The following is a 26,607-nucleotide window of genomic DNA, read 5'->3' on the forward strand; positions in this document are numbered from 1 at the left end:
ATTTGTATTCTCTGAATTTCTAAACTGGTAAAATATTAGCTACATTATTTGTGAAGGGTATTCTTGATGTTAATTATTTCTGAAGGAAAAATGTCCATAACTACATATATCAAGTTAAATCCATAAAGCAGTGATGAAATGTTATTTTGTTGAAACGTGCAGATTAATAACCTTTATGGTTTATTATCTGAATAGATTATGACAGACCTGTACAGAAAAGACCTTCATTTACTAATCTTCCAGAGATTTCATATTCAGGGATCACATTTTAATTTTCTTCCTGGTATGCCTTGCAGCACTTTGGTATCCCACCAGGTATGTGACCGACACCACTCAGACTCTGTGATTGAGCCCATTCAGAAGTAAACAGTGCAAAAGTAGAGCTACCTACTAGGTGTTGGCCAAGCCTGAAAATAGGAGGGATCTCAGAGCAGTGATATCTACAAATACTTGTTTGCTTCACAAAGAAACACAGCTAGTCTGAGAAAGCTGATGCTGTTGATGAATAACCTCTGCCCTGGTGTACTTGCACCTGAAATGGCAGCACTGCTTCAGTTTTGGTTCACAGTCAGTTAGACTGACTAGTCCTGTTAGTTAGGACAGATATTTTCTTTATATTCTGCAAGGTGATTCTGCTTCACTCTTTTTTCAGTGTTGGTTTTGTCTTGATGCAGGTTACAGAAGAGACAAACAATGTCCTGCAAACACTGGGGTACATGAGCACTTGCAGAGGAATCATAAACGTAAAAGGAAAAGGAGAACTGAAGACATACTTTGTACATACAGAAATGACAAGATCCCTTTCACAAGGGAATGTGGCATCTTGAAGAATGCTTGTACATGTCATTGATACCATATTTTCAGGAAAGTATCACGCACTTTTTAACTACATTTTGGCCCTTAACATGCGTGCTATTTTCTGATATGTGGCACTTATTTTAATATGGCTGCAGAATAGTCCCATGAGCCATCATTTTGCACCTTGATATTCCTATGTTCAAGGACAGTTGTGATGTACACTATAGGACTGGAAGATTGTACTGCAACTTGCACAGTTATTCCAGGACAAGAAAAGAAGGAATAGGAAAAGGAGGTAACTCATCCTGAAAGGACTAAAACGAGATGTTGGTGACAAATGTGGGGAAAAAAGGCAATAAAGCTAGGGGTGCATACTATTTCCTGATGCATGGTGTTTTCTGGAAAATACAGTCGCTCCCCAATAGCATCCACTAATCTGGTATTAAAGCATACAGTATTTGTAAATAGGTTTACTCGATCCACACATGAGTTGGATGTGATCACCAGTTGCATCTCATAGCCAGGGACACGTTGGGTGGCTTGCTGGCATTCTTTCTGAAGAGAGAACTAACAATGCTGGAATAGTTTTGTACAAACGTGTCAAATGTTTTGAAGCAATTGTCTTTTGTAAGGTTAATTCATTAAAGGTTTATATGTAATTTGTCTTACTGTTGCTGTCTCTTAGTTTTGCTTCCTTCTGTGGCTTCTGTACCTCTACACCTGAGCATCTTCTGCTGCAGCTGCTGTATTTTATTCAGTGATTAGATATTGAAGCAGGCTGTGGCCAGCTATCTCCTCAGCTTAGGTCATTAATATCTGTAAGATTTGCTTCTGCCTTTCAGAAATTGAATCAACTCTTCTGTCTTCAGTCTTTCTTAGTATCCTAGGCACTTCGCAGTCATTTGGTCCCTAGGTGACAGAGAAGACTTCAAGTCCCAAACATGAATGAGAACGAAGTGGAGGATACTGGAGACATAAGCAGTGTTGCTACTCTACAACGGGCCTGCAGTGCTTAAACAGTAACTAAGAGAAGATGTAGGAAAGAGGAAACATTTGTGTTTTGTACTTTGACCACCTCATCTGCCCTTGCATGCCTTTCACTTATCTTTATAGTGCCCAATTTCATGGGATATTTAAAATAATCAAATTTATCAGAACATAATTGATACAGTCTGTCTATTTTTGAAGATACAAAAAATTGCTATTTTGTGGATATTCAAGATCAATTTAAATCTTGTTGAATAGTAACTTGCAGATTTTCACAGGTGAGCAAATGTGAGAGACTGAGAAAGCAGGTAAACATGCTCCTTTGAAGGCACTACAAAGATTATTTTGTTTTGCCATTATCGGTACTTGATATTAACATGTTTTTAGTCATGATAACAGGTTAACAAACCAAAATTAATAAGTCTCACACTCAAAAATATAGCTATAATATTTTTCCTGTCATGGTATTGAAATGTAAAGAGCATTCATTGAACGATCTTTCAGATTCCATATTCGTGAAACATTTATATACATTTGTATTGCATTGGTGTCCTTTCAGAAGGAGTTCCCAAAATATTCCCAATACAAATGGCATCAGGCTGCACAGTCTCATTGAGTGTGGCGAGGTTACCAACAGCCGCCAGCTGCCCTCTAGCAAATTGGAATAGCAGTCAGTCTTAAAATGTCTACATTTGAAATGAAATAGACACCTTGAATTTTTAAAATTTCTTAAATTAAAAATTAAATTACATTGGGAAAAGTAGAGAACAACTTAGATGTTGAATGTACTCTGAGCCTTTAAAACCGTTCTAGTGTTATCACAGGTCAAAGCAATCATTTCTTACTGTGGATGAAAACCCTGTAAGTTGATTATATTGTACTGTCATATCTGTGTGCAACTGTCAGGTATAATCTGTACATTCAGGGTTTTGTTTTCATTTGTATTCTTGCACATTCTGTGCACCATTAGTAAACTATGTACCTAATTTGATAGACTTGTTTCTATAATTTTTATAAAAGTTAAAGTATATAATATTTCTGTAACCCATAAAACATTAAATTATTTGAATAGCTGTGAGCTGACCGGTCCAATGAAGTGTAAAGCTAAGTATGTGCCCTCCAAGAACGTGTTGATAATGCCCTTGTCTGTGACACTCTTGTGCCCTTGTAATACTCTGGTATTCTCTCAGTTTGTACTTGCATTCTAACTCTCGCTACTGTGTAGCCAAATCCTGCTAAAGAACAAAAAAATGGGCAAAAGATGAATATAAGTGTAGTATGATGCCCAAAGAAGGGTGCATATTATCCTTTCTCCAGCCTTTAGTTGCTGAGTATTATTATCTTTCTAGTGCCAAGAAGCTATTTGTATCCAATAAATATTTTTTGTCTTCCAAAGCACTTTACATCTACTGTCTATACTGTTTTATTCTTCCCCTGTCTAGACTGACCCGGAGATCCTCTTTCTTCCTCTTCTGCAGAAATTTTATATTCCGCAGTAACTGGATATAACGCTACTTGAGTGTCGCTGTATAACTTGAAAGTTTTCTGATGATCGTATTTTCTGCGTAACTTTAAGTTTCGAGTTCTACAGCTTCCATGTTGATGCTGCAGTTCGCAGGTCGCCAGCGAGTCACCAAGGTCATGAGTTTCAAAAGCAGAATGCAAGAGTGCTCAACAACATGAGGCAGCAGCCACACAATGAATATAAGCGTGATTCACTGTGATCTGGGAAAATGAAACCCAAACATGAACACTTTGGGAGTCTGCTGCATTTCTTTATCAAAGACAGTGCTGTGTGCCAATTTATGGAGGACTACCAAGGGGCAGGAAGAAAGACTAGCCTTGCAGATATTTTTCTTGACTACAGAAGTAGTTGTGATCACCTGTAAAGTAATGCTATTCAAATGCTGTTTCCAGAAACAAACATTAGCATCCTATCTATCCTGTATGCACAGCATTATTAATTCTCTTCACATTCCTTTAATGGTTTATCTACTTCATAAACTATCTACAGACCTTACCTTTTTCCACTGCGGTGCAGGTAGCACTTCAGCCTACTCATTTCTAAACAGAAGGCTGTGCACATTCATAGGCAGAGGTGTTGAAAGTCTGTCATTGTATTCAGAACCTTGTATCAGGACAAACAATTAGGCATATCATCAGGAATGTTTATATGCTGACAGATTTAGTTTTACATGATGATTACTTTGTCCTTCGATAATTAATTTTCTTTTTGGTTGTACTTCAGTATGAAGTTTTTTTTTCTTCCTGCAAGAGACAGTCTGTCACTCATTCAGGGCGTTGAAGAAACAAGCACTTGTGTGAAATGAATGGCTTGACTTGAGGACCAAACCTATTACAGCAGAAACTGGACAGTTTTAGAGTCATCTGTGCTTCAGCTTCTTTTTCAAGGATGATGGCTCACAGCATTTGTTGGAAAGGCTGTCTCTCTTTCATGGCTCAGGAATACATGGCATTCTGATACATGTTAAGGCCAAACAGCAAGGAGAGGAACTGAATTGCTGAGCTTTGATTTAACAGCTGCCTAGCCATCTCTGCTGTAAGTGCCACCAGCTTGAAACAGGTATGTCACCTTGCAGTAGGAAGACTGCTACTGTGTTTTTTCTGCATTTCAATAGCTTGTTTAGTTACATGTCATCTGTCTTCTTGGGTCCATCCTATCACCATCTCTGTCTCATCGTCTCCCCTCTGACCATTTGCCTTGCCAAATTAATTTGACAAATTTTCTTGCTAAGTTTTTCCAACAACCAGTTTGATATTTCAGAACACTCATCCTGCCTTTGAGACATTGTTATAAGTATAAAAGCTATATGGAGGGGAGCAGAAGTGAGAGAATAGTTCAGTTGGAAGGAACATTCAGAGATCATTTAGCCCAACTGCCAAAGCATTCCAGGGCTCACCAAAAGCCAAGGCATCTTACTGAGGGCATTGTCCAAATGCTTCTTATCCACTGAAAGCCATAGGGCATCAGCCACCTCTCTAAGAAGTCTGTTCCAATGTTTCATCACTCACAGTAAAAAAAGGCGTTGTGCTTTGTGCTTTTCCCACGTGTCCTGTCATTGGTGACCAGGAACTACAGCCTGGCACCTCACTCTGCACTTCCCCTCCTTAGGGACCTGCAGAGAGCAATGAGGTCACTCCTCGGCCTCCTCCAGACTAGACAGCACAAATATCCTTTTACCAGCCTTGTTGCCCTCCTCTAGATGCTTTCAAGGACCTTAAAATTCATTTTATACTATGGAGCAGCAGATCTGCATGTAATATTCAAAGCGAGGCCACATCAGTGTTAAACAGACGAGGAGAATCACCTCCTTGGATCAGTTGGCTATGCTGTGTTCAGTGGACCGCAAAATGCAATTTGTCCACTTGTCCACCATTGCATACTGCTGGCTCACGCTGTCACTGACACCCCCAAGGCCATTCCTCCTGAGATGCTCTCCAGCCATTCTTCTCCCAGTCTGTACCTGCATCCATCCCAGTTGCAGAACCTGGCATTTTCCTTTGTTGAAATTCATGCTACTGATCATATCTAATCTTCCAATCTTATCTAGATCCCTCTGCAAACCCTCTGATCCCTCCAGAGTCAACACCACCTCCCAGTTTAGTATCATCAGCAAACCTGCTATGGATGCATTGAGCTTCTGCATCTAGATCATTGATAAAAAACATTAAATAGGACTGGCCCCAGAACCGAGCCTTGGAGAATACTCTACTGACCAGCTGCTACTGACCAGCTGCCAGTCTGATGTAGCCCCATTCACATGTAGGACACTTTAAGCTCTAAAATTCAGATCATCACCCAGCATAGTGTGAACCTGTTTATCACACCATTGCACAATTTGTCCAAAAGGATGCCATGAGAGACAGTATCAAAGGCCTTACTTCCAGAAAGAATATGTGTAATGCCTCACCTTCACCCACCAAGTGGTTAGAGGACTTTTCCATTTTGGCTGTGTTCCTTAAATACCTTTCAGTATCCCCAGGATAACCTTCTCCATAACTTTTTCAGGACCAAAATGAGACTACTAGGTCTGTAGTTTCCTGGATCTTCTCTCATGCCCTTACAATTCTGTGACCACCGATGGAAAGTCACTGCTTCTATGGTCACAGTCATTCAACACAAAAGACCAGGCAGTCCAAGATCTATCATTAATACTAAAAACTAAGGCAAAAAGTCATTCAATGCCTTCACCACTTTCTCATCCCTATTTGTTAGCTGACCATCAAGTATCAGTGCAGTGTTTTCCTTAGACCTCCTGCTGCTACTGACATACTTAGAAAAATATTTTTTGTGTATCTGACATCACAGTAGCCACTGTCAACTAAGATAAGCTTTGGTTTTTCTCACTCTTTTCCCTGCAGATGCAAACTGCCACCTTGTACTCTCCCTCTGAAGCCAGACTTTGCTTCTAAAGCTCATATATTTTCTTTTTCTGCCCTAGCTCCAGGAGGATTTTCCAATTCTCAAACAACAGACCCAGGGTGGCTCCTCTTATAGTTGGTTCACTCAGTACTTGTGACAGGATGTTATCTTAAACATGCTTCAGAAATTTTCAGACATACTTGTCATAATAGTATGATATTCCAAGTATATGTTTGGGAAGGTGAAGTCTCACATAAGGATGAGATAATCAATCCCAAAAAATCCCCTAATTGCCTATAGCTCATCTATGCTACTGTCCTGGGTGGGCAGTAGACAGTAGACACCTAGAACAACTTCCACTTTGTTACCTGTCTCCTTAATCCTAATCCAGAAGCTCCCTGCCACATCATCCCTAACGTCAATGACCATACAGTCTAGTCTCTCCCTTATGTACAATGCAACACCTCCCCCCAACCTGCTTGGCCTATGCCTCCTGAACAGCTGAAAATCTTCCATCCCAGCATTCAGTCATGGGACTCATCCCTCCAAGTCTCACAATGATATCAGTGCTCTGGGAGAGGAGCAAATCTTCCAGTTCATCCCAGCTGTCTCTCATACTGTGTGCATTAGTATATAAGCATTTCAGAACGCTCCTGAATATGCAGTGTTCTTTGGAATGACACAGATGATCCCTTTAGCCTTGCTTCAGAGAGTGCCACATCATCCTTTGGCATAACCCCAGTGCTCCTAATGGTATCCCCTTCCCTTATCGATCCTAGTTTAAGTCCTCTCAATCAGTCTTGCCAAGTTAAAGGACAAGAAACATTTTCCCCACTGAGATAGGTGGAAACCAACTGGCACCAGATCATAGATGTGTTGTCTTGAAGTGTTTTCCATGTCTATAAAACCCAGCAGGTGGATGCACCAGTCCTGGAGATAGGTATTGAGTCACCTATGACTGCTTCCTGCTGCTTCTTCACAGCACCAGTCTCAACTTTGCTGCTTAGAGGTTACCTGACCCTGATGGGAAAACTTGCAAATACCTCTTCTTTCATCTTTTCAAATCTCTTGTCTGCCACACCGAGAGCAGAATCAGAGAGAAACATTTCAAATGTGACTTCAGGAATCCTGTGTACCTTAGTTTAGACTTCTGGTGAACAATTTCTTGTGTCTGTATTTACAGCTACAGCTTCAGCTGAACTGCTTTTTATGGTTTGCAGTCACTTGGTGCTCGTACTAAACTACAGAACAGCACTTGCACAGTGGCATCTCTGTGTAGGAAGCTGATGTCAGACAACTATTGTTTAAAACTCCACTGCTCATATATTCTGTGGTAATTTGACTAATGTTACAAGGAGAACCCAAATTGGTAAAGGGATATTATTAGATAAGCAGATGGAAATTGTCATGAATGATTAAAAGTCTACAGAATACAAATTTCTCGCCATTGCACTAGAAAAGAAGCAAGATGCTAGTTACATTTTTCAGTTTATTAGTGAATGGAGGATGGAAGCCATATAGTAGAAATGGGAAGTTTACATCAAATGTGGGCTCAACATGCCTATAGGAATTGGTTATGAAGATTTAGGTATCCTGAATGCTTTGTTTGTTTTTTTTTAAGTTGATGTTCAGTTAAAAATCAAGATGTCCGAAAAAATCCTGTTTCAAAACAGCTTGCAAAAAAATACTAACAATTATAATAATGGCAGTATTGCACCTATGGCACTAATACTGCAATTGCCAAAAAGAGTAGCAACACGATAGAATCATAGAATATCCCAAGTTGGAAGGGACCCAAAAGGCTCACTGGGTCCAGCTCCTGCTTCCACACAGGACTACCTAAACACAAGACCATATGTCTGAGGGCAGTATCCAAGCACTGCTTGAACTCCACCAGGTTGGTATCGTGGCCACTGCCCTGGGCAGCCTGTGCCAGGGCACAAAATGAAGCTAGTCACATATCCCCAAGCAGTACAGGAGGAAAGGGAACAGCCAGTTACACGTGTGTATTAATATAAAGTAAGCAAATAAATGAATATTGAAACTAGGAGCCAGGTGTTACTGGGGTAGAGCAATTTTAGAGCTAATCACTTAATTGAAGTTGCAGCTGGGAGTTGCTCACTGTCAGTGCCCCAAAATGAGCATGCAAGATTTCAAATCAACCTGAAAGGGCTAAAACTCAGAAAAACATGCCTCGCTTGGCACTGAGTGTTGGCAGGTTCTTCAAGATGCAGATGCCTCGTTCTGTTGGAAATACCATGTTTTGGTGTGTTTGTTATTCAGCCTCTCCAAGTGTGAAAATGCTCCCACGGAAGGGAATTTTGGCAAAGTACAAAAGATCCCCTTGGGGAAAACAAATCAATAAATAAAAATCTTTTGGTCCAGCTTTGTTCTCCTTTGCTTTCCCAGCCTCCAGAGACAGAAATGAATCAGGAGCTGGAAGGAGGAAGGTGTCACAGGCCACGCTGGGCTGGGAGCAGGGCACGCTGCCCAGTGAGGAGGCTCTGAGACTGCTGCTTAAAGCCGAGCTGAAACCTCGCGCATCATGCTCGTCAGTGTGTGTCTCCAGGTTTAATACGTGACCAGCTCTTGCCCGGGCCGAGGGCTCCGCGCTGTCAAACCGCCTCACACATAAACACACCCCGAGTGCTGCGCCTGCCGCTTTCCCCCTCGCCGATCCGTTCTGCGGCGCCGAGAGACGGCAGAGCGTTACCGGGTAACGGCAACATGGCGTCCGCCGCCACAGCGGGCGCAGGGGAGCAAGGAGGGGATGTGGAGGAAGGCGGCAGCGGGCTGGGGAGGAGGCGCCCGCCTCCCATCTCCTCTCTGTCAGCCTTCAGCTACATCCCGCCCCGGCGGGAAGGTCCCGCGGAGCTCAGCTACTTCCACCGGGTGGCCCAGGTGAGGGGCGGCTGGGCAGGGCAGGGCAGGGCACCGGGCAGTAGCACTTTGTGGTTGGGAAGGAGGTTTGGCGTTTCCAGCGTGTGAATTGCAGACTGAGGGGGGAAAAGGTAGTAAAGGAAAGTGTCACTGGATGGTGCAAAAGGCAGATAAATGGTTGCTCAGTGGCTGCACAGTGATGAAGGACAGCAGCTCAATCGTTCCGTCTGGAGCAGGCTCAGGGGAGACCTAATCAATCTCTACGACTCCCTGAAAGGGGCACTGTGGTCAGGTGGGGGTCAGCCTCTGCTCCCAGGTAACAGCAGTAGGACAGGAGGGAATGGCCTCAAGTTGTGCCAGAGGAGATTCAGGTTGGATATTAGCAGTAATTTCTTCTCAGAGAGGGCGGCGAGGCAGTGGCACAGACTGCCCAGGAAGGTGCTGCAGTCACGGTTTCTGGGGGTGTTCAAAAGCCATGTGGACGTGGCACTGAAGGACATGGTTGGTGGGGATGAGCTGATGGTTGATCTGAATGATCTTGGCGATATTTTCCAAACCTAATGATTCTATGATTCTGTGACACTTTTTATATATATTTTTTTTTTGCCAGCACTGTTTGCGTGGCATTGTTGAAAGACAGGATTTGCCATTTTAGATTCAATCCTGTGGATTTCAGCATTGGTTTGGGAACGTGCCAGATGTTAAGGAGCACAGGTGGTGTTGTGCATAACAGAATGTTATGTAACAGAAAGGCAGAGAACAACAGGAGTAGGCCTAGGGAACGTCAGAGGGCTTGGCTGGTGTATTTGGGGTTGATGGAGCTGGCAGGCAGAATGGCTCTCCAATCTGCATGGAATTAACAACCATATGCTGGTACTTTTGTTTACAATACAAAATTTGCTTTCACACTCCCAGTGACAAGGTTTGTAAATAAAAATTTATTAAAAAAAAAAAAAAAGTACTTAAGAAAATGAAACCTGTATGTCAGAGGCCAAAGCAGAGAGAAATAGAGGAAGATGTTCTAGCATGTGTCCCAGTGCCAGAAATTTCCACTTGTTAATCCCTTGGCTGACAACTACTCCCTGTACTACTTTATGTAAGTTATTATATCCATTTTATTGTCCTGCTTCCCCTTCTGTGATACGGAAAAAGCTTTTATCTACTTTTTGTGTGGTTGGAATATTAATGTATATTAATGTATATTAATGCAAAGTGCTTAGCCCCACAAGCAGTACACAGAGGATGCCCCTCCACCTCGTCCTAGTAAGTCTGCATTTAATAACTGGGAAATAACAGCAAAGAGGCAGGATTTTGAGCATAGAATTGTTTCTGTACAGAAGAACTTAAACAGATGACCAGGGACAAGCGCTAACTCTTAACAGGTTGGCTACTATCTGCAAGTTTCAGAAAAAATCATCTGCTCTGACACAGGTAACAAGTAATAGACACACAATGCCACATGAAGAAAAACAAAGGAGCGAGTAACATTCCCAATAGTGAGCAGAGATTAGATGCCTACCAAAATTCTAAACAAAACTGGTAATGTGGAGAGGAGAGGACAATCAAGGAAGCATGGGAATAATGAAAGTAGCAAATCAGATGCAAGATGCTCTTGAATATGCCTGAAATTCTGTGAGACTTGATAATTTCTGAGGAATGAAGGGACGTATAGGTTGCAAATCAAACCACCTCTTGGCAGAACCAAGTAGTAGAGCTGTGCTTCCAATAGAAATGTGTGATTACAGTGATGCATTGCTAGCATTCTTGCCTGAGATTTCCTTCTGAGGGAGCCTTCTTGACCTGCCCTGACTTGAATGTTTTTGGAGAGCAGTAATGGTGAGTCTCAAAGGGCATGAATTCTCCAAAGGCTAAATTAAGCACACTATAACATTTAAAGGTTAAAGGGGGGGAAAAAAAAAAAAAAAAAAAAAGGCAGTAGAAAATGCACAATTTTTTTGGTTTGTAAAAAGTCATGCGTAAAACCAGTAATCCGTTGACTTCTTAATGAAGAACATAAGCAACTGACATCATATTACAGCAGGGGATTTTGTCCTTTTCATGAGAATGCTTTTTGTATTTGAAATTCCTCCACTTTTTTAAAAATTAGATTTCATGAATGCATTTTTTAGCAGATCAGATCTTTCATGTTATTCAGCTGTAACTCCGACAACAGATATCATAAATACAGTAATGTTCTGCGTTGTGGTTTACTTTATTTTCATGTATGAGATATTACAGGATTACCACTGTGGCAGGTTTCTGAGCTCTTCTCGGTTCTGCTTTAATTAGAAATTAAATGGCGGTTCCACTGTGGGGCACCTTCACATTTTTCATTCCAAATTGATTTTCTGTTCCAAAGTTTCAACAGATTGGAGGGAAAAATTGAGGTAATTTGCCACAAGGGAAATTTCAAAGATGGACAGATCAAAAAATAAAAAATCACATATTATTCAGTATTTTTATTGCACATTATTTCAGAAGAATGACCCGAGCCTGCTAATGGCAGCTCAGATGTATTACAGTTGTCATACTCTGATGTTATGTGTCCACTGCTTTATTATTGAATCCTCTGTATGTATTCTATATCATATGAATTTAAAGAGGACTGTTATTTAGCCATTTTTTCTCCTTTTCTAAAGGCAGGAGGGGTTTCCACCTACGACTCCATTTTTAAAAGACCAGAGGGTTACAATGAAAAACTTCACCGATGCGACAGAGAACATGCAAGGAGTCGTGGTCTTAACGTTAATGATGAGGTAAGCCTTCAATAATTTCAAAATTATTTTTGTTAAAGGTACTTTATTCATTTTGACATGGCTGGAAATAAGTGAAGACACCTGAGCTAGCTCTTGCTCCTTGTGTCCTGTAGATTTCCAGATCACAAACCTTATTTTAGTTAAAGAGTAGGGGAAAGAGATGCGTGCAGGGAGCCAAACCCTGTGTTACAGAGTTTCAGTGATCAGTCTCTGCCTCTCCTGAGTTTGCAATTGTGGTTGTCCTGCAGCTACTTTTATGATGCTGAAAACTTGTACCTGAGAGGGCTGGAGCTAGGGACTCCACCTTAACCCCAGTCCTGTGATATCCCCATTCCCTGAACCTTACAGTGTGAACCCATGTTTGGTGAGACATCCCAAGTCTCTAAAAGAGGTTGCCATGCAGGAAGGGAATTTGTAGGGAGCTCATGCAAAGGAGAGGTCAATCAGACAGCCACAGACATGCCTGGAAAAGGCTAACAGAAGCAAAAGCGTTCAAGGACAGGAGAATTTGAGTTTAGTGTGTAGTCTGATAAGTAAGGAAGTATGCAACCATGTTTTTGAACAGCTGCCTTAAAAATAGGAATACTATAATCTATATACTTAGATATAAAGATATGCTTTTTCTTTGTAGCATGTGAGTAATACATACATATGCACACACACAGACACAGAGGATGTCAAAAAAAAAAGAAAGATAAAGCACAACCTCTGTGTACTAATGGCCTTGAAACTGCAGTGGATTAATAAGATGGAAAAATGATGATAGACTAAGAATTGTTTCCTGTGTTAGATATGATAAAGAGAAAAACTTGAAATTACTGTAATTGCTGTGAAGTAAAACTGTTGAGATTATGGGACAAAGGCCACTGCTTATAATTCCTTTAACTAGCAGCTATACATGCCAGACATTTCACTGCACAGTCATAATCCCCTTCAGTTCTATCAGACAGTGCAGGGAGTATTAGGTACACTCAAAGGAATCACAGAAGTGCCCCTTAAGATTATCTGCTCCTGCCTAGTAACTCACTTGCAAATCTGCATGAGGCCAAAAGCCGTGTAAATGACCAATCTAATGAAAAATGAGCCAATCCCTCCACCACCTAGCCAGCATCAAACCCAATATCCAAATGAGACATTTGTGTAAAAACAGTTTTATTAATGCAGCATCTTAATGGTTTCTTTCTTACTCAGATTTTGCTTCCATTCAGTACCAGCAAGTCACTTTCTTTAGAAGTTTACTTGCTGAAGCAAATGCTTATAGGCCAGAATGCAGAGTAGTCCTGCTGGGCAGTGCACACAAGTGACTGCCTGGGAAGTGTTCTAAACAGGTGTCCCTTAATCCAGTCCTTTAATTAGCATGGAGGCACATCAAAGCCACAGCTGTTGAATGATGCAACATGATCCTCATGCATGGGATGGCACCCAACACTGGACTTACCCATAACTAAATGCAGGTCACGTACTCAGATCCTGCTCCTTAGTTACCTCAATGGCTCTCACAGACCTTGTATAATACCAACTATTTTATGAAACATAATAAATAAAAATGCCAAAATTGACATCTTTCTAATACAATGCTGAAAGGAGACAGGTGGAATTCTTTACAGTACACTTCTTTCTTTGAAGTGGAAAAAAACCAAATCATTGCAAGCAAGCCTTTCCTTTCCTGCAGAGCGTGGGCACACCCTGGGAATCCAACAGTACAATCATAGATAGCTCAGTTTAGCTGCACATAATGCAGTGACTAGAGCGAGAGTGTTTGCACATGGTTGCTGTTGCTGATTTCAAGTGTTAACAGTGATAGAATTACATGCTGTGAAGGCATATAATGGGATACTTTCCAACCAACCGTGGAAAATTTGATATCTGCTTAATGCAGAACCTTAAAAATCATGGAATACTGCTGCATAGTCAGCGTTGTGCTACCAAGGATGCTGAAAATCTAATCTTACTTATTTAAAGGAAAAATGAACTACCTATGATCACATACTACTACTTGTCATTGACAAGCAAAATCCTTTTTGGCCAGCGAAGACTATTTTGATGTTACAAAGACAATCTCACCTCAGTGTCTGGTATGATCATGTAGCAAATCCTCCTGGAGATTATACTAAGGTACATGGAAAACACGAAGCTGAGGTGAAGATAGCCATCATGGCTTCACTAAGGGCAGATCATGCCTGCCAAGTTTGGTGGCCTTTACGACGGGGTTGCAACACTGGTGGATAAGGGAAAAGCAACTGATGTCATCTATGTGGACTTGTACAAAGCATTTGATACCAGCTTGGACAACATCCTTGATTCTAAAGCTGGAGAGACCTAGGTTTGACAGATGGACCAGTTGGTGGATAAGGAATTGGCTGGATGGCTGCAAAGAGTTGTTACCTGACATCATGTTGCACACCACAAGTAACCAGGAACAAGTGATGTTCCTTAGAGTCAGTACTGGGATTGACACTATTTAACATCTTTGTTGCTTACATGGAGAGTACAACTGAGTGCATCCTCAGCAGATTTTCTGATTACACTGAAGGGAAGAAATGCCACCCAGAGGGACCTAGACAATCTCGAAGTAAGCCTATGCAAACCTTGTAAAGTTCAACAAGGCCTGGGTCCTACACCTGGGTTGAGGCAATCCCAAGCACAGATATAGAGTAGGCCAGGCGTGAGGGAGAAACACTTAGGGGTCTTGGTTGATGAGAAGCTCAACATGAGTCAGCAGCTCAGAAAGCAAACTTCTTGTGTCTTGAACTGTACGAGAAGAAGCACGATCATCAGGGCAGGGGAGGTGATTCCCCTCTCTGCCCCACTTCTGTGAGACCCTACCTACAGTACTGCATTCAGCTCTGGGGTCCCCATCATAAGAACATGGGCTTGTTGGAGTGGATCCAGAGGAGAACCACTAAGATGATTAGAAGGCTGGGGCACCTTCCTATGAAAACAGGCTGAGGCAGCTGGAGTTGTTCAGGCTGGAGAAGAGAAGGAGCAGCATTCTAGTGCCGAATGGAGGCCTACAAGAAAGCTGGAGAAGGACTCTATCAAGGTGTTCAGTGATATGACAGAGGGTAACATTTTTAAACTTAAGGGGGTAGATTTAGATTTGATGTTAGGATCTCAGAGGGCAGAGAGGCCGAGGCTGCTCAGAGGAGTTGTGAATGCCCTATCCATGGAGGTGTTGAAGGCCAGGTTGGATGGGGCTTTGGGCAACTGGGTAGAATGAAAGTTGTCTTGCCATGGCAGAGGCTCAAACTAGATGGTCTTTAAGATCCCTTCCAACCCAAACTCTGCTATGACTCTATGAATGATTCTGTAATTTCTTTAGTGTTTATCCACAGGTGGGAAGAGGGGGACAAAAATGGTCTGATGTTTCTTTTCCTGCCATTCTTCTCATCTGTGTTTTGTTTTTTTTTTTGTTTTTTTTTTTCTGGTGGGGTTCAAAGTTGGTGAACTGAATGGCATTTAATGGGGCAGTGCAAGATAAGCAGGTGAGCTGGCAGGAGAGTTGAAGGAAGAATGGTTGCTGCTTCTTTTTTATTTGGGGGAAAAAAAAAAGGCTTATAGCATCTTTCCAACAATCTTAGATTTAGATTTGTCCATCTTTCAGGATATGTTACACCTGACTGTGCTGCTATGAGGCTATTTGTACCTCTGCTTCATCTCACATTCTCACAGGAAATGTGATGGTTCATGTGCTTCAGAGGTTCTATCATAAATTTTAATATGACTCAGACTTGTGTTGTAGCAAAGAGCTCATTTATTTGCACCTCAGCTGTGGTGAGGGGTCTGCGTTTTTGGCTCTCCTTGTAGATGTTATTTATGTTGTAGTACTAGGCAAATACATTGGGGACCAAGGCTTATTGTGTTAGCCAGTGTGCAAACATACAAGCAGCCTGATAAATCTGAGACCTTTGGCTAGGGAAAGCAAAACAAACAAATCCTGCCTGCCTTTCCCTTCTGACTCCAGAGCTCCCTGTTGCTGCAGCACAGGAAGGAACTGCAGATTGCAGATAGTAATTGTATGGCCACTTAAAATGCACTTTATTAAGGACAGGCTTAGAATAATCTTGTTTTGGATGGATTATTTTTTAACAATTTCACTTCTTATAATTGCAGAGCAGTTATTTCTGTAATCTTGGAGCTACAAACTGTTTTAGTAAAACCTTTCGTTGTGCACAAATCTAGTAGCATATGTTTTATGTCCCTTGGGGAAAGGTTGCATGGGCCAGTAGTGGTTGTGCAGTTTTTATTTAGGCCTTGTGTGTGTGTGTGTGTGTGTGTGTGTGTGTGTGTGTGTGTGTGTGTGTGTGTGTGTGTGTGTGTAGTGGTCTCACTGAATTGTGCAAACATGTCCTCCTGGAGTAAGGTATTCAAATCTTTAGTTTTCATATTTGTGCAAGTCAGTGCACAAGAAAAAGAAACAATGAAATCTGTGCCATTTTCCAGTAATGTGGTGTTTACTTTTGCCAGTAATCACACAGGGTGTGAGGGTGTGTATGTTTTGTGTGTGTAGGGGTGTGGGTGGGTGGATGGATGGGTGTGTGTGTGTGTATGTAGCTTAGGTGGTGGTGCGGCACAATTCCACGTCTTCTCATCATCCAGCGATACTATTAATATACGTTAAAAAAACAACTAGGTTAGGAATGGAACATGAGAGTGCAGATCACTGCTACATAAATATACCTTTGTATAGCAGATGCTGTACAGATCCATCTGTTCTCTTGCCCCCAGGCACAGTACATTTAGCAGTAGTTAACTGCCAAGTATTCACTCTGTGATATCCTCATAAGGAGAATGTTACATTTTCACAGGAAATGGCAAGACCTGTCACTGTTTTGTCATCTTCAGAGTATGGGAGACACAGAAGTAAGCACACAGAGCAGCTGATCCGAAGTCATGCAAGGATTAATTGTGTGCAGGCAGAATTCTACAGGAAAAATGGCATTACGTGCTTATTGGAAAAACCTTCTCCAAGACTGGATCCGTGCTAACATTGCCAGCAATATTTGTCTGCAAAGAAACATGTCAAAATGCAGAATAGTGCTTCTGCCTTTTTCTTCTGCGTTTTCATTAATGAAAATGATTTATATGAAATAACTGCACTTTTCCTCATGCTGATTCAAATCTATGTTTTCTCCTTTTAGTCTCTTAGAAGTCTCATGTAGAATATCCACAAAAGCTGAACATTTTAGGAAGCAACACTGGAAATTAAATCTGTTGGGTCAACAGACGTCTGTGCTATTTCAGGCAGTAGCTACATAATTGTTCACTGAATGAACATTAAATTTGCTCCTTGGGGTATTAATACTTTCTTAATACTTACAGTTCTTAATCCCTACAAAATCAGTAAACATCTTTTTCTTTTTTTCTGCAGAACAGTAATTCAATCAGTAATTCAACCCAGATTTTCCAAAGTGGATGAGAAAGTAAATAAAGATCTGATTTCTAGAAGTACTGAGGAATTTCATTAGAGTTCAAGTGGAAGTGAAGTTAAAGGGAACTTCTCAGTGCTTAGCATGTAAGAAGACACTAAAATTTTGATTTAAATTATTTTAGGCATCCTTTTTCCTGACGTCAGTTAAGAAAAATGCTGTCAGAGGGATTGATCTGTCACAAGAAGAATCACTTTTGTAGACCACTGCTCTACTACAAAGAGAGCAATAACTCATTAGTTTGGTAGAAAGGATTAAAAAAAAACCAACAACACAAGTCACTTAAAAATTATGTCTAGAGGTAAATGTCTAAAGCCACTTAAACACCTTCTTCCTTCTATTCTCACTGAATCTAGTAGTGGAGTTTTAAGATATTTTCAGGAAAAGAAACATCTTCTGCAGGGTGTGCATCCTTGTGGTTCTGCAGCATCATTGATCCTGTTGTTGTTTAAAGCTGAAGCAATATTGATACTGTTCAATATCAAACATTTAGCCAGACTGATCACACTTGTTTAAGAAGGATTGGAAAGCCACAGCATTGACTGACACTGTATTTCTGTCAGATACTTAAATAGGAAATGAATCTGCTAGGAAAAAATAATACAAATAAGTACTTCCTGTAGGGCCTTGGATATGCAGGGAACTAGGCAACTGATAGAGCATTTGGTATGATGTGAGGAGCTGATTATACAGAGCAGTCCATTCTTAGAGGTGTTTGGCACTTTCAGTATTTACGGCTTGTAATGTCCCCTCTTTCAGTGAGTAATGGCTGTGGATAAGAGGGCAGAAACTGCTACGTTCCTTTTCAACAATGAATACTTCATTAAAGAAATCCAGCAGCATTAAATGAAAAGGAATCACACACAGTATGAATGAAGTGAGAAAGGAATGTTTTCTAACAACACCAGAATGCTTTATCAAGGGTATCACAAGTGAAGAATCACAAGTGAGATAAAATATGACCATGTTCTATAGACGTTATTTTTAGTTTGGTACAGGCAGTACAAATTACTTCATTCAAATAGTCTCACTATACTTGCAAACCATCTGTGTTCAAATAACTAAAACGTTTGAGAACACTACCACCTTCTGGCCAATGTGAGAAACGTGCATCTCCAGATGATTTCCACCAAAGGAGTGTAAGTTAGCAAGATTTACTTATCTGTGCTTATGTCATCTACTTCTCTTTCAGCATCATCTCACCCTCAGGTTTGAATGTTTTTCACATGTTTTTAATCCTATGACTTCTCATTCAGGTGTGTGACTGACTTCTTTTAATGCTCAGTGTCAAAAGAATACCTTCATAAAAATTTTATTTTCTGTAAAGCAGTGCTATTTAGTGATCAGCACTCTACAGCTCCTAAGTCTGTGTAATAAGCTAGTGATGCTTGTGCACCTACTGCAAATTTTAGTTTTCTAAAACACTTGGAAACAACATACAAAAAGCTGGGAATAAATTGTATAATTTCTTTTTATACTGTCAAGAAGAAAACCTGATTGATTGGTACATAACATGGTACATTTTGTACATTCAGCAACAGCTAATAACCTTAAATAGCTTTATCTGTCCACTGACAGTTGTGATTTAAAACAAGTGAAAATACAAGGAAAATGCAGTAGTGACTGTTTGGTACTTTTATCTATTAATACTATGTAATAAATATTTACATAAAACTTAAGAAAATATGTTACTTTTTATTACTCTTTACATATTAATTGTTCCAAATATTGGAAGGTAACACATTCAGAAGGTGAAATCATCTGACATGGAGTTATTAGAATTGTTCTCCCATGCACAATATGTACACTTTATGGTACAGGAGGTCAAGCTGTGATACAGTGGTATTCTCCATTGTCAGCAGGCATGTCCATATGTATGAGGAAAGATTTTTTTGTGTAGATATTCTGCCATTTTTCTGCAAGATTTTATACTTTCTACTTCAAAAAATGGAACCTGGAAATGAAACCAAAATGATTGCTGGAAATATATTTTAATAAACAACAAGAGTAAGTTTAACGTTGATTAAATAGACATGCAATTACACACCAGAGTTGCATTTTAAAATAAAACATTTACTCCTAAGTTTATTACTGATCTGTAAGTCTTGGGGGAAATGAATAGAGGTTACTGCAAAGCAAATAGTGATGTTTATTACAGTTTAAACTAAGTTAAATACAAAGTAGTTAAGCTTATGTGCTAAGTGCTTATAAAGGGAAAAAAGCGTACCAAAACGTGGAAGTCTAGCATGTGCTTATAGGTAAATATATCCCTATTTATTTCAACAGGAAAAATAAAGGATACACTCTGCTTTGGAAAAAATGTTATTTCTGATATAAAGCAGTTCCTTTTTTTCTTTTTTTATACCTTGTTTCTAAACTCCAAATTCAGATTTTAAATTGAAAACTCCCGACCTCTTTAGTGCATCTGGAAGGGAGTCGGGAAGATGCCAGAGGGCTGGAGCACCTCTCCTACAGAGGCTGAGAATTGGGGCTGTTCAGCCAAGAGAAAAGAAGTTCTCCAAGCAGACTTATAGCGACCTTCTCGTAACTAAAAGGGCCTACAAGAAAGCTCGAGACAGATTCTCATCAATGACAAGATAAGGAGTAACAGTTTTAAGCTGAAGTAGGGTAGGTTTAGATTAAATCTATGGAAGAAGCTCTTCACACAGAGGGTGGTGAGGCGCTGGAAGATGTTGCCCAGAGTTGTGTTGGAAGTGTTTGAGGCCACGCTGGATGGGGCCTTGGGCAACCTGTTCTGGCAGGTGTCTCTGCCCATGGCAGGGTCACTTCCACTCCATGATCCTTCCAAACTGTTTAATGCTTTCAGTTAAGTCAAAATTTGAACTGTCATCAGTGCAGATAAATATTCTTTCAAGCAGTCGCTATTTGTATAGGCAGAAAGTACTAACTCATCCAAGAAAAAAAAGAATTTATGTAATGAACTCTCAAATAGGCAAAATCTAGGCAAAGAGAACATCATGTAGAAAGAGCAATATTATACCTATCTTAGGAAGTGATTGCAACTACAGTTTTAAACATTATAGAAGAATCATTTTTCACTTGTTTTGTTAGCCAGAGTAAAAACATTCAAGGGACTTTACCTGCACAACTTTATAACCAAGTAACTGAAGATGCCTCTGTTTAATAGCTTCTTCTCCCAGCAGATTATGGCTATTAACACAAAACCTATTTTGACCATCAACACAGAGAGCAATTCTAAAATCAAGCACAGAAAAAAAGTCAGTTCACTTAGTCACCAGAATTGCTGTAATTCCTAACAAGAATGAGACAGTACCTCCTCTTATTCCCAAACGCCTCCTAGAATTAAATGCAGGATGGGATTTGCCTACTTTAGGACAATATAAATTACTCAGAGGGAAGGAGGGGAAAGACTGAAGTTTAGCAGAACTTATCTGAAAAGCAAATTTATATGCTCTAAACAAAAATTGCCACACAAGTTAATGATAAGAATTTGATAGTTTTAAGACTACTATTGGTAAGCTGTTTTGAATTCTTCTAGCAGGAAAAACAAGCAAAATACTTGTCTCATCTTGGAAATATTAGCAGCTAAATTTATTCAATATATTAGTGATTCAAATTAAACCTGTATATGTGGTTGGCAAGCATCATGGACTGCAACCATGTTTTTTCTACTTGGTTGCAGTTGCAACCACAGCACAGGAAGGGTGCCCAAATTTATATCTAGGGATTCTCAAAAGAATCCGTGTTTAGCTTGTTCTTTTAAATATGTATGCATTTTTCAATGCAAATGGCATCTGTGGCAAATAATCTTACTTCAGAGGATGTATTAGAGAAGTGTATTTGTGAAGTAAAACTGATAAAGACTGTGCTAAATCCTTGCAGGCACTCCCAATTAATTTGATTTTAATCTGCAAAATAATTAAACGTGATCAAAATAGATTAACGTAAGTCAGACCAACACCTCTTTGATCCTGACTGTCACTGGGTAGAGAGACTAATTATCTAACACCTTGTAGTCAGGAGGCAAGACAATGAAGGAAAAGTACAGATCTCTCATTTTACTAGCTTTGTCTTTTTTTGCCTTTGGTTGTAATGTGAAACTTCGATGTTGTTGAGATCAATGCAAAATTCCAAGTAACTTCATTTTTGCCAGAGGTTTACCCTGGATACTCTTTATCAGTGTTAACCAGCATTTTACCTGTGGCACCTTTTATTCTCTTACCGTGTGTGTACTTCTTCACTTTGAGTAGCAGGCAACATAAAGCCTTCTTCATCTAATTTAATCTCAATATCTAGTATAGATGAAATCATGAGAGAAATTAAAACCCATTTCATGTAACAAACATCTTACTGTGATTTTCATGCTCTGAGCTGCCAACCCTCCAGCTCTCACTTTCATTACTCACCACCAAAGCAGAAAGATTAGGCAATTGCCACGGTGGCATTTCATTTTGCTTTAAATGAAAACAGTTGTTTACAAGGAAAAGGGAAGCTGGCAGTAAAAATAAATTACAACTGAGTTAGCAGCTATTTTCAGAGCAGTCCAGGTGAGTAAACATTGCAGTTATTTTCTCTCCTTGTTAAAAGTCACTTCGAAAATGACATAGAATTGTAGGGATTGGAAGAGATCATCTGGTCAAACCACCTCCTAGCAGGGGTTTCCTAGACTGGGTTGCAGAAAAGTGTCCCATTCACTTACATATTTATCTATAAAAGGGGCAGGTAGAACTCAAGAAAAATAACTTGCTTGTGTCCAGATTCATAAGCAATTGTAAAAGCCAGGCCAAGGCCTGTAGCTTCATTAATGGTACAGCTATGCTATTTGCTGCATGTACTGTAAGTGCAAAGTTAAAGTTCCCATTTCAAACCTTCCACAGAGCCCTCTTTGCATTCCAGTGTACTTTTTCCATATTTGCACAGTTAAGGATGCAAACAAAGGGAATATTTTTTTTTCTATTTCTAGAAAATACATGGAATTTTTGATAGCATAAGTACACATTTAATTAGTCTGAAGAACTAATGTTACTTACCAACTGTATAGAAATATGGTGTTGATACCTCTGATGAAAAGTATATTCTTTTTTTCAGTAAATATAGTAGTCCACTCTTTACCTTTTTGAAGAGGTGAACATCCAGAAAGCCATGAGTTGTGAGAAAGGTATTTACTTGATACTTTGGAAGGAGTTTGGGACCCTATCGAATGACAGAAAACCCAATCAGACAAAAGAAAAGGCAAGATAAACTTTTGGCAATTACAAAATAATTCTGCAATAATGTAATAAAATCTATAATAAAATCTACTTGGTACATTTCAAAGCTATGTCTGATGAAGACCTCAGCGTGAGGTATGGCCTGCTGGAAAATAAAACCAACCAACCAATCACCCCCACCCCCAAACATCCTCAGCAAGCTTCTGTGCTATCATGCTGAACAATACGTATTGCTCATGAGAAATGCACAACTGTTTCCATTCCTCTTCATCAGGTCAACATCAAAGTGGCTGATCTTTTATGTGCTCCAAGACTTTACAAACCAAACATTAAAAAAGGTAATAGTTGATGGAAAAGTAATACACAGAAATACAGAGAATGCACTTGAACTTATAGCTAGTCAGTTCTTTCAAACAGACACATGGATCAGCCATTCAAACAAGTAACAACACTTCATATTTACACCAAGAAATACAGGCTGTTTTATTCAATTCCAATGTTTTTACTGCAAAGACAGCCCTCAGCTTCTATCAATGTGCTTATACCTAATGACATCATCACCTGCTTTTAATGTCAGTTCCAGTTTTGTATCTACCGTACCTTATAAAATGGGCACTCCAGGGTAATGGTTAGAAAAAGCTGTGTTAGCTGGGAGGCAACAACTCTGTCCAAACCAGGTGGCTGAGCTGAAACAACAATATTCAAGTTTATAGGTTTACATTCAGCAGGGTAACTTCACATATGCTGTCATGCAGAAATTAGGAAAAGAGATTCAGTTAAACATGCAGCTGTATTCATCCTTATATGAACGAACAGAAAGATCAGCTATGAAATGATTTATTTAGAAAAATAAGGAACTGATTTACAGAAATATCAACATGAGAAATACACAATCAGCAAGATCTTGGGGCTGTCAGAATCTTTCACAAAAAAAAAGGAAGATCTGAGAAATGCAAGATGTTCTACAGGAAGGCATAAACTTCAGCTGAAGTCTTGGACAATTACGCATCTCCATCTTCTTCCTGAAACCCTGAGGATGGAATTGTAGTGCTCACTACAGGCAGGAGCTCAGGGCATGGAACAAAGAGGGGCGCAGAGCAGAACCACCTCAGAAGTGTAGTTGGCAGATATGGTGCCAGCGGGAAGAAGCACCATGTAACCACATTAAAGCACAAAGTAATTTATAAAGCACGGCAAAGCACCAATCTTTATGAATCAGTAAAATATACGAGCCTTAGAACACAATTCATATTTTTATCTAGATATTTTAAAATAAAAGCCAGCAGTTAAGGACAGGCTGGTATATTATGACACTACTATGTTTTACAGGCTTATTTTTATTTAATTAAGCCATAAATTATGCACTGCACAATATCTTTTATCAGATTTATCCATGTATCTCTTTTAGTTTTCAGATTATTACAAAACAATATGGAAGGGAAATAAAACCAAATTGAAAGCAAAAATACAATAATCTGTATCCTGAAAGGACAGAACAGGAAAATTGATAGATGAGGTCCTGGTTCTATTTTAAACTCACCTGAAAGGCTGGACACAATGCAGCCCGGCAGAAGCATCTAAAAAATGTGTAAGATGAAGGACAACTACAGAGAAAATCAGAGGGGTGGTGTTTTTTGGAAAGGCATGATTAACTGAAATAGAATTTTTGTGGAATTTGAAATCTCTGTTTAAGACTGCAGCGCAATTTTCAAATTCTACTGAATGATGAACTTGAAAGGCAATTGCAACTGTGACAGGGAAGCCTCCTGATAACTTTTCTCCGGTCACCCTTATCAGCTCCTGGTTGTTCTGACAGGATTAGACATACCATAAAATAGTGAGAAATGGACAGTGTTGGTGGAGAAACACCGCTTCTTACCTTGAAGCTGTTGCAGGAAAAAGGGACTAAATATTTTTGGCAGAAAATTCACTGGATAACGCTGAATAAGAACACATGAGTGCAGCAGATTCAACAAGGCGTGAGGCTGAAACTGACTAAAACGAGCATGTAGTATTGTTTCAAGCTTCCTAAACAAGGAAGAAGCATTTGGAGGGAGGTAGTTTAAAGTCCCGAATGGGACAATATATTCAGCAATCTGGTCGGTGGTAAAGCTGTCAGCATTAGAAATGAAACCTTCTGCCACTGCATCCAAGATAGGCTTCGAAAGGATCTTCTTTTGACAGCAGTACTGCATGACTTTGCTGACAGTTTCAGGATGCATAGTAGGGATGGACTTGGGAACATGCTTTTCCAGTGCTTCTGTAAAAATTTGTTCACGGTGTCCAAAGAACAGGAAGGCTTCCAGTACGCTTACCAACTCATCATCAGTAAAGTGAGGAACATGCTTTCCAGAATGCTTACATAGTGCTAAGATTAAGGGAACTACCTGAGTCTGATGGAGAGCCACCAGCGAATTCAGTATTACACTTGTGAACTTTGGACTCAGCTGGTAAGCTATGGTTAAAGTGGCACTGTTCATTCTGTTTAGCAAGTCCCAGTGTTCCCTTTCCCCAACCACCACCTGCAGTATCTTATAAACCATCGCCATTTCCCTAGGACTCCAGTTCTCAATGTCTTTTTCTTGCATGCAGCTCACAATCTGTTCCAGCATAGCATAACTTGGGCCTTTCAACTCGAGCAAACTCTCTCCAAGAGAGCAGAGATTGTCAACAGTCAGCTTTCTGTTAGCAAGCCGCTCTTCACTCTCTGAAAGCAAGCGTGCTATCAGTGTACTCTGGGGATCTACACGTAGCTTTATCAAAGCTTGCAGTGCATTCAGCAGCCCACTGTTGGACAATTTTGAGGATTGAAATTCAAACTGAAAGCATAATGCCCTGAAAACTTCATTCTCTAGCACATCTTCAGGGTTTTTCAGGCCGTTGTCATCCACCTCAACTTCAGAAATCCTCTGCAGGGCTCCCGATGCCATAGTATCAGACATAACTTCCAAGGAGCGAAGAAACTTAAAAATCTCTTGCGACGTACGGAGGCTTTTCAACGTCCTGAAGAACATTTGTTCCTCCGTCCACCGCTCGTCGGCCTTAGCATTGCTGCCCGTATCCGCACAGAGATGCACGCTTTCATTAACAGAAAGGGACCGCATCCGCAGCTGCACGTGGCTTTTCCGACAAAACACTTCCCGACATTTGTCCTTGGAACACAGCACCCTCACGGCCGTGGCACGATAGCTTTGGGGCTTTCGCCGTTCGCTGACGAAGCTCAAGCTTTTGCTCAGGGTCATCAAAATACGCCTGCTCGCTGGTGCGCCGGGTGAACAGAAGTGGAAGCTTTTCAGGCTGATCAAAGCCATGTCGGAACGAGCGTGTCCTCAGAAGACACCTAGAAGAAAAAGACGTGAGCGCACGAACCCGCCCTCGCCTCTCCCCCTCGCTCCTCGTTCTTCCTCGGCCCTTCGGGGCGCCGGAGAAGCGGCGCGGACCCGACAACGCCTCACCTCCAGCGCCATGACGGGTAGCGCGGCACGACGGGAGCTTCCGGCGCTCACTGGCTCGGCCCCGCCGGGTGCCGCGGGCTCCGGGCGCTGCTCTCCCCGCTGCCGCCTGGGCCGGGGCCCCAAAGCGAGCAGGCTGCCGGGCCGGGTTGCGGGGTGCCAAGCTGCACGGAACCGGGGCTTGCCGCGTTCCGGCTGCTCTGGCTTCCGGACGTGACATAAAAGCGGATGTGTCCTCACTCCGCGCTTCTCGTCTCAGCCCGGAGGGAGAGGAAGGGGACGGACCTATTCTGCTGCCTGGGACAGAGAGAAAGTGATTCCCAGCAAGCCAGCTCCTATTATAGAAACAAAACAAAACGATGCAGGGACTGGCCTGCCTGTGAGGTCGCGGTGTCGCCATCCAGCTTAAAGCCCACGGAAAAGCGTGAAGGTACTGCAGAAGTTTCTTCTGTTTTTATCCCGTCTGCGGCCGCTCAGGATGAAGCGCTGCCAAACCGTGTGCATTAGCCACCTAGCCCGGCCTGTGGGACATAGGCTGGCAGAATGGGGGGTTTGGGAGGGACCTCTGGAGACCATCTAGTGCCAGTCCCCGGCAAAGCAGGTTCCCTGTAGGGGTTAGTACAGGAAAGCACTCTGGTGGGTTTTGAATATCTCCAGAGAATGAGACTCCACAGCTTCTCTGTGCAGCCTCTTCCAGGGCTCTAACGCCCTCAAAGTTTTTTCTCACCT

The 26,607-nt window shown here is 41.0% G+C and overlaps 3 protein-coding genes across 3 annotated transcripts in view; 2 read left to right on the forward strand and 1 right to left on the reverse strand.

The window, feature by feature from the left end:
* The window catches only part of ADCY2 (adenylate cyclase 2), a gene marked incomplete at both ends in the record, with an annotated part of 203,697 nt that extends 202,870 nt beyond the window's left edge, over positions 1-827 (forward strand). Inside the window, one exon of the mRNA XM_079533799.1 lies at positions 675-827. Within this exon, the coding sequence (XP_079389925.1) occupies positions 675-827 (153 nt within the window). The remainder of the gene's footprint in view (positions 1-674) is intronic.
* An 8,069-nt stretch (positions 828-8,896) lies between these two features.
* CFAP90 (cilia and flagella associated protein 90) lies at positions 8,897-16,793 on the forward strand (the record flags this gene model as incomplete). Its single annotated transcript, XM_079533355.1, has 3 exons — positions 8,897-9,070; positions 11,689-11,805; positions 16,614-16,793. The coding sequence occupies 3 exons, from the start codon at positions 8,897-8,899 to the stop codon at positions 16,791-16,793; spliced, it is 471 nt and encodes a 156-aa protein (XP_079389481.1).
* Positions 16,794-19,089: 2,296 nt separating this feature from the next.
* On the reverse strand, positions 19,090-25,737 carry FASTKD3 (FAST kinase domains 3; the record flags this gene model as incomplete). Its single annotated transcript, XM_079533130.1, has 6 exons — positions 19,090-19,188; positions 20,336-20,450; positions 21,439-21,508; positions 22,247-22,409; positions 23,027-23,112; positions 24,306-25,737. 6 exons carry the CDS (start codon positions 25,735-25,737, stop codon positions 19,090-19,092), a joined length of 1,965 nt encoding a protein of 654 aa, XP_079389256.1.
* Positions 25,738-26,607: the final 870 nt, after the last annotated feature.

This window comes from Tetrao urogallus, assembly GCF_951394365.1.
Source record: "Tetrao urogallus genome assembly, chromosome: 3".
Taxonomy (NCBI): domain Eukaryota; kingdom Metazoa; phylum Chordata; class Aves; order Galliformes; family Phasianidae; genus Tetrao; species Tetrao urogallus.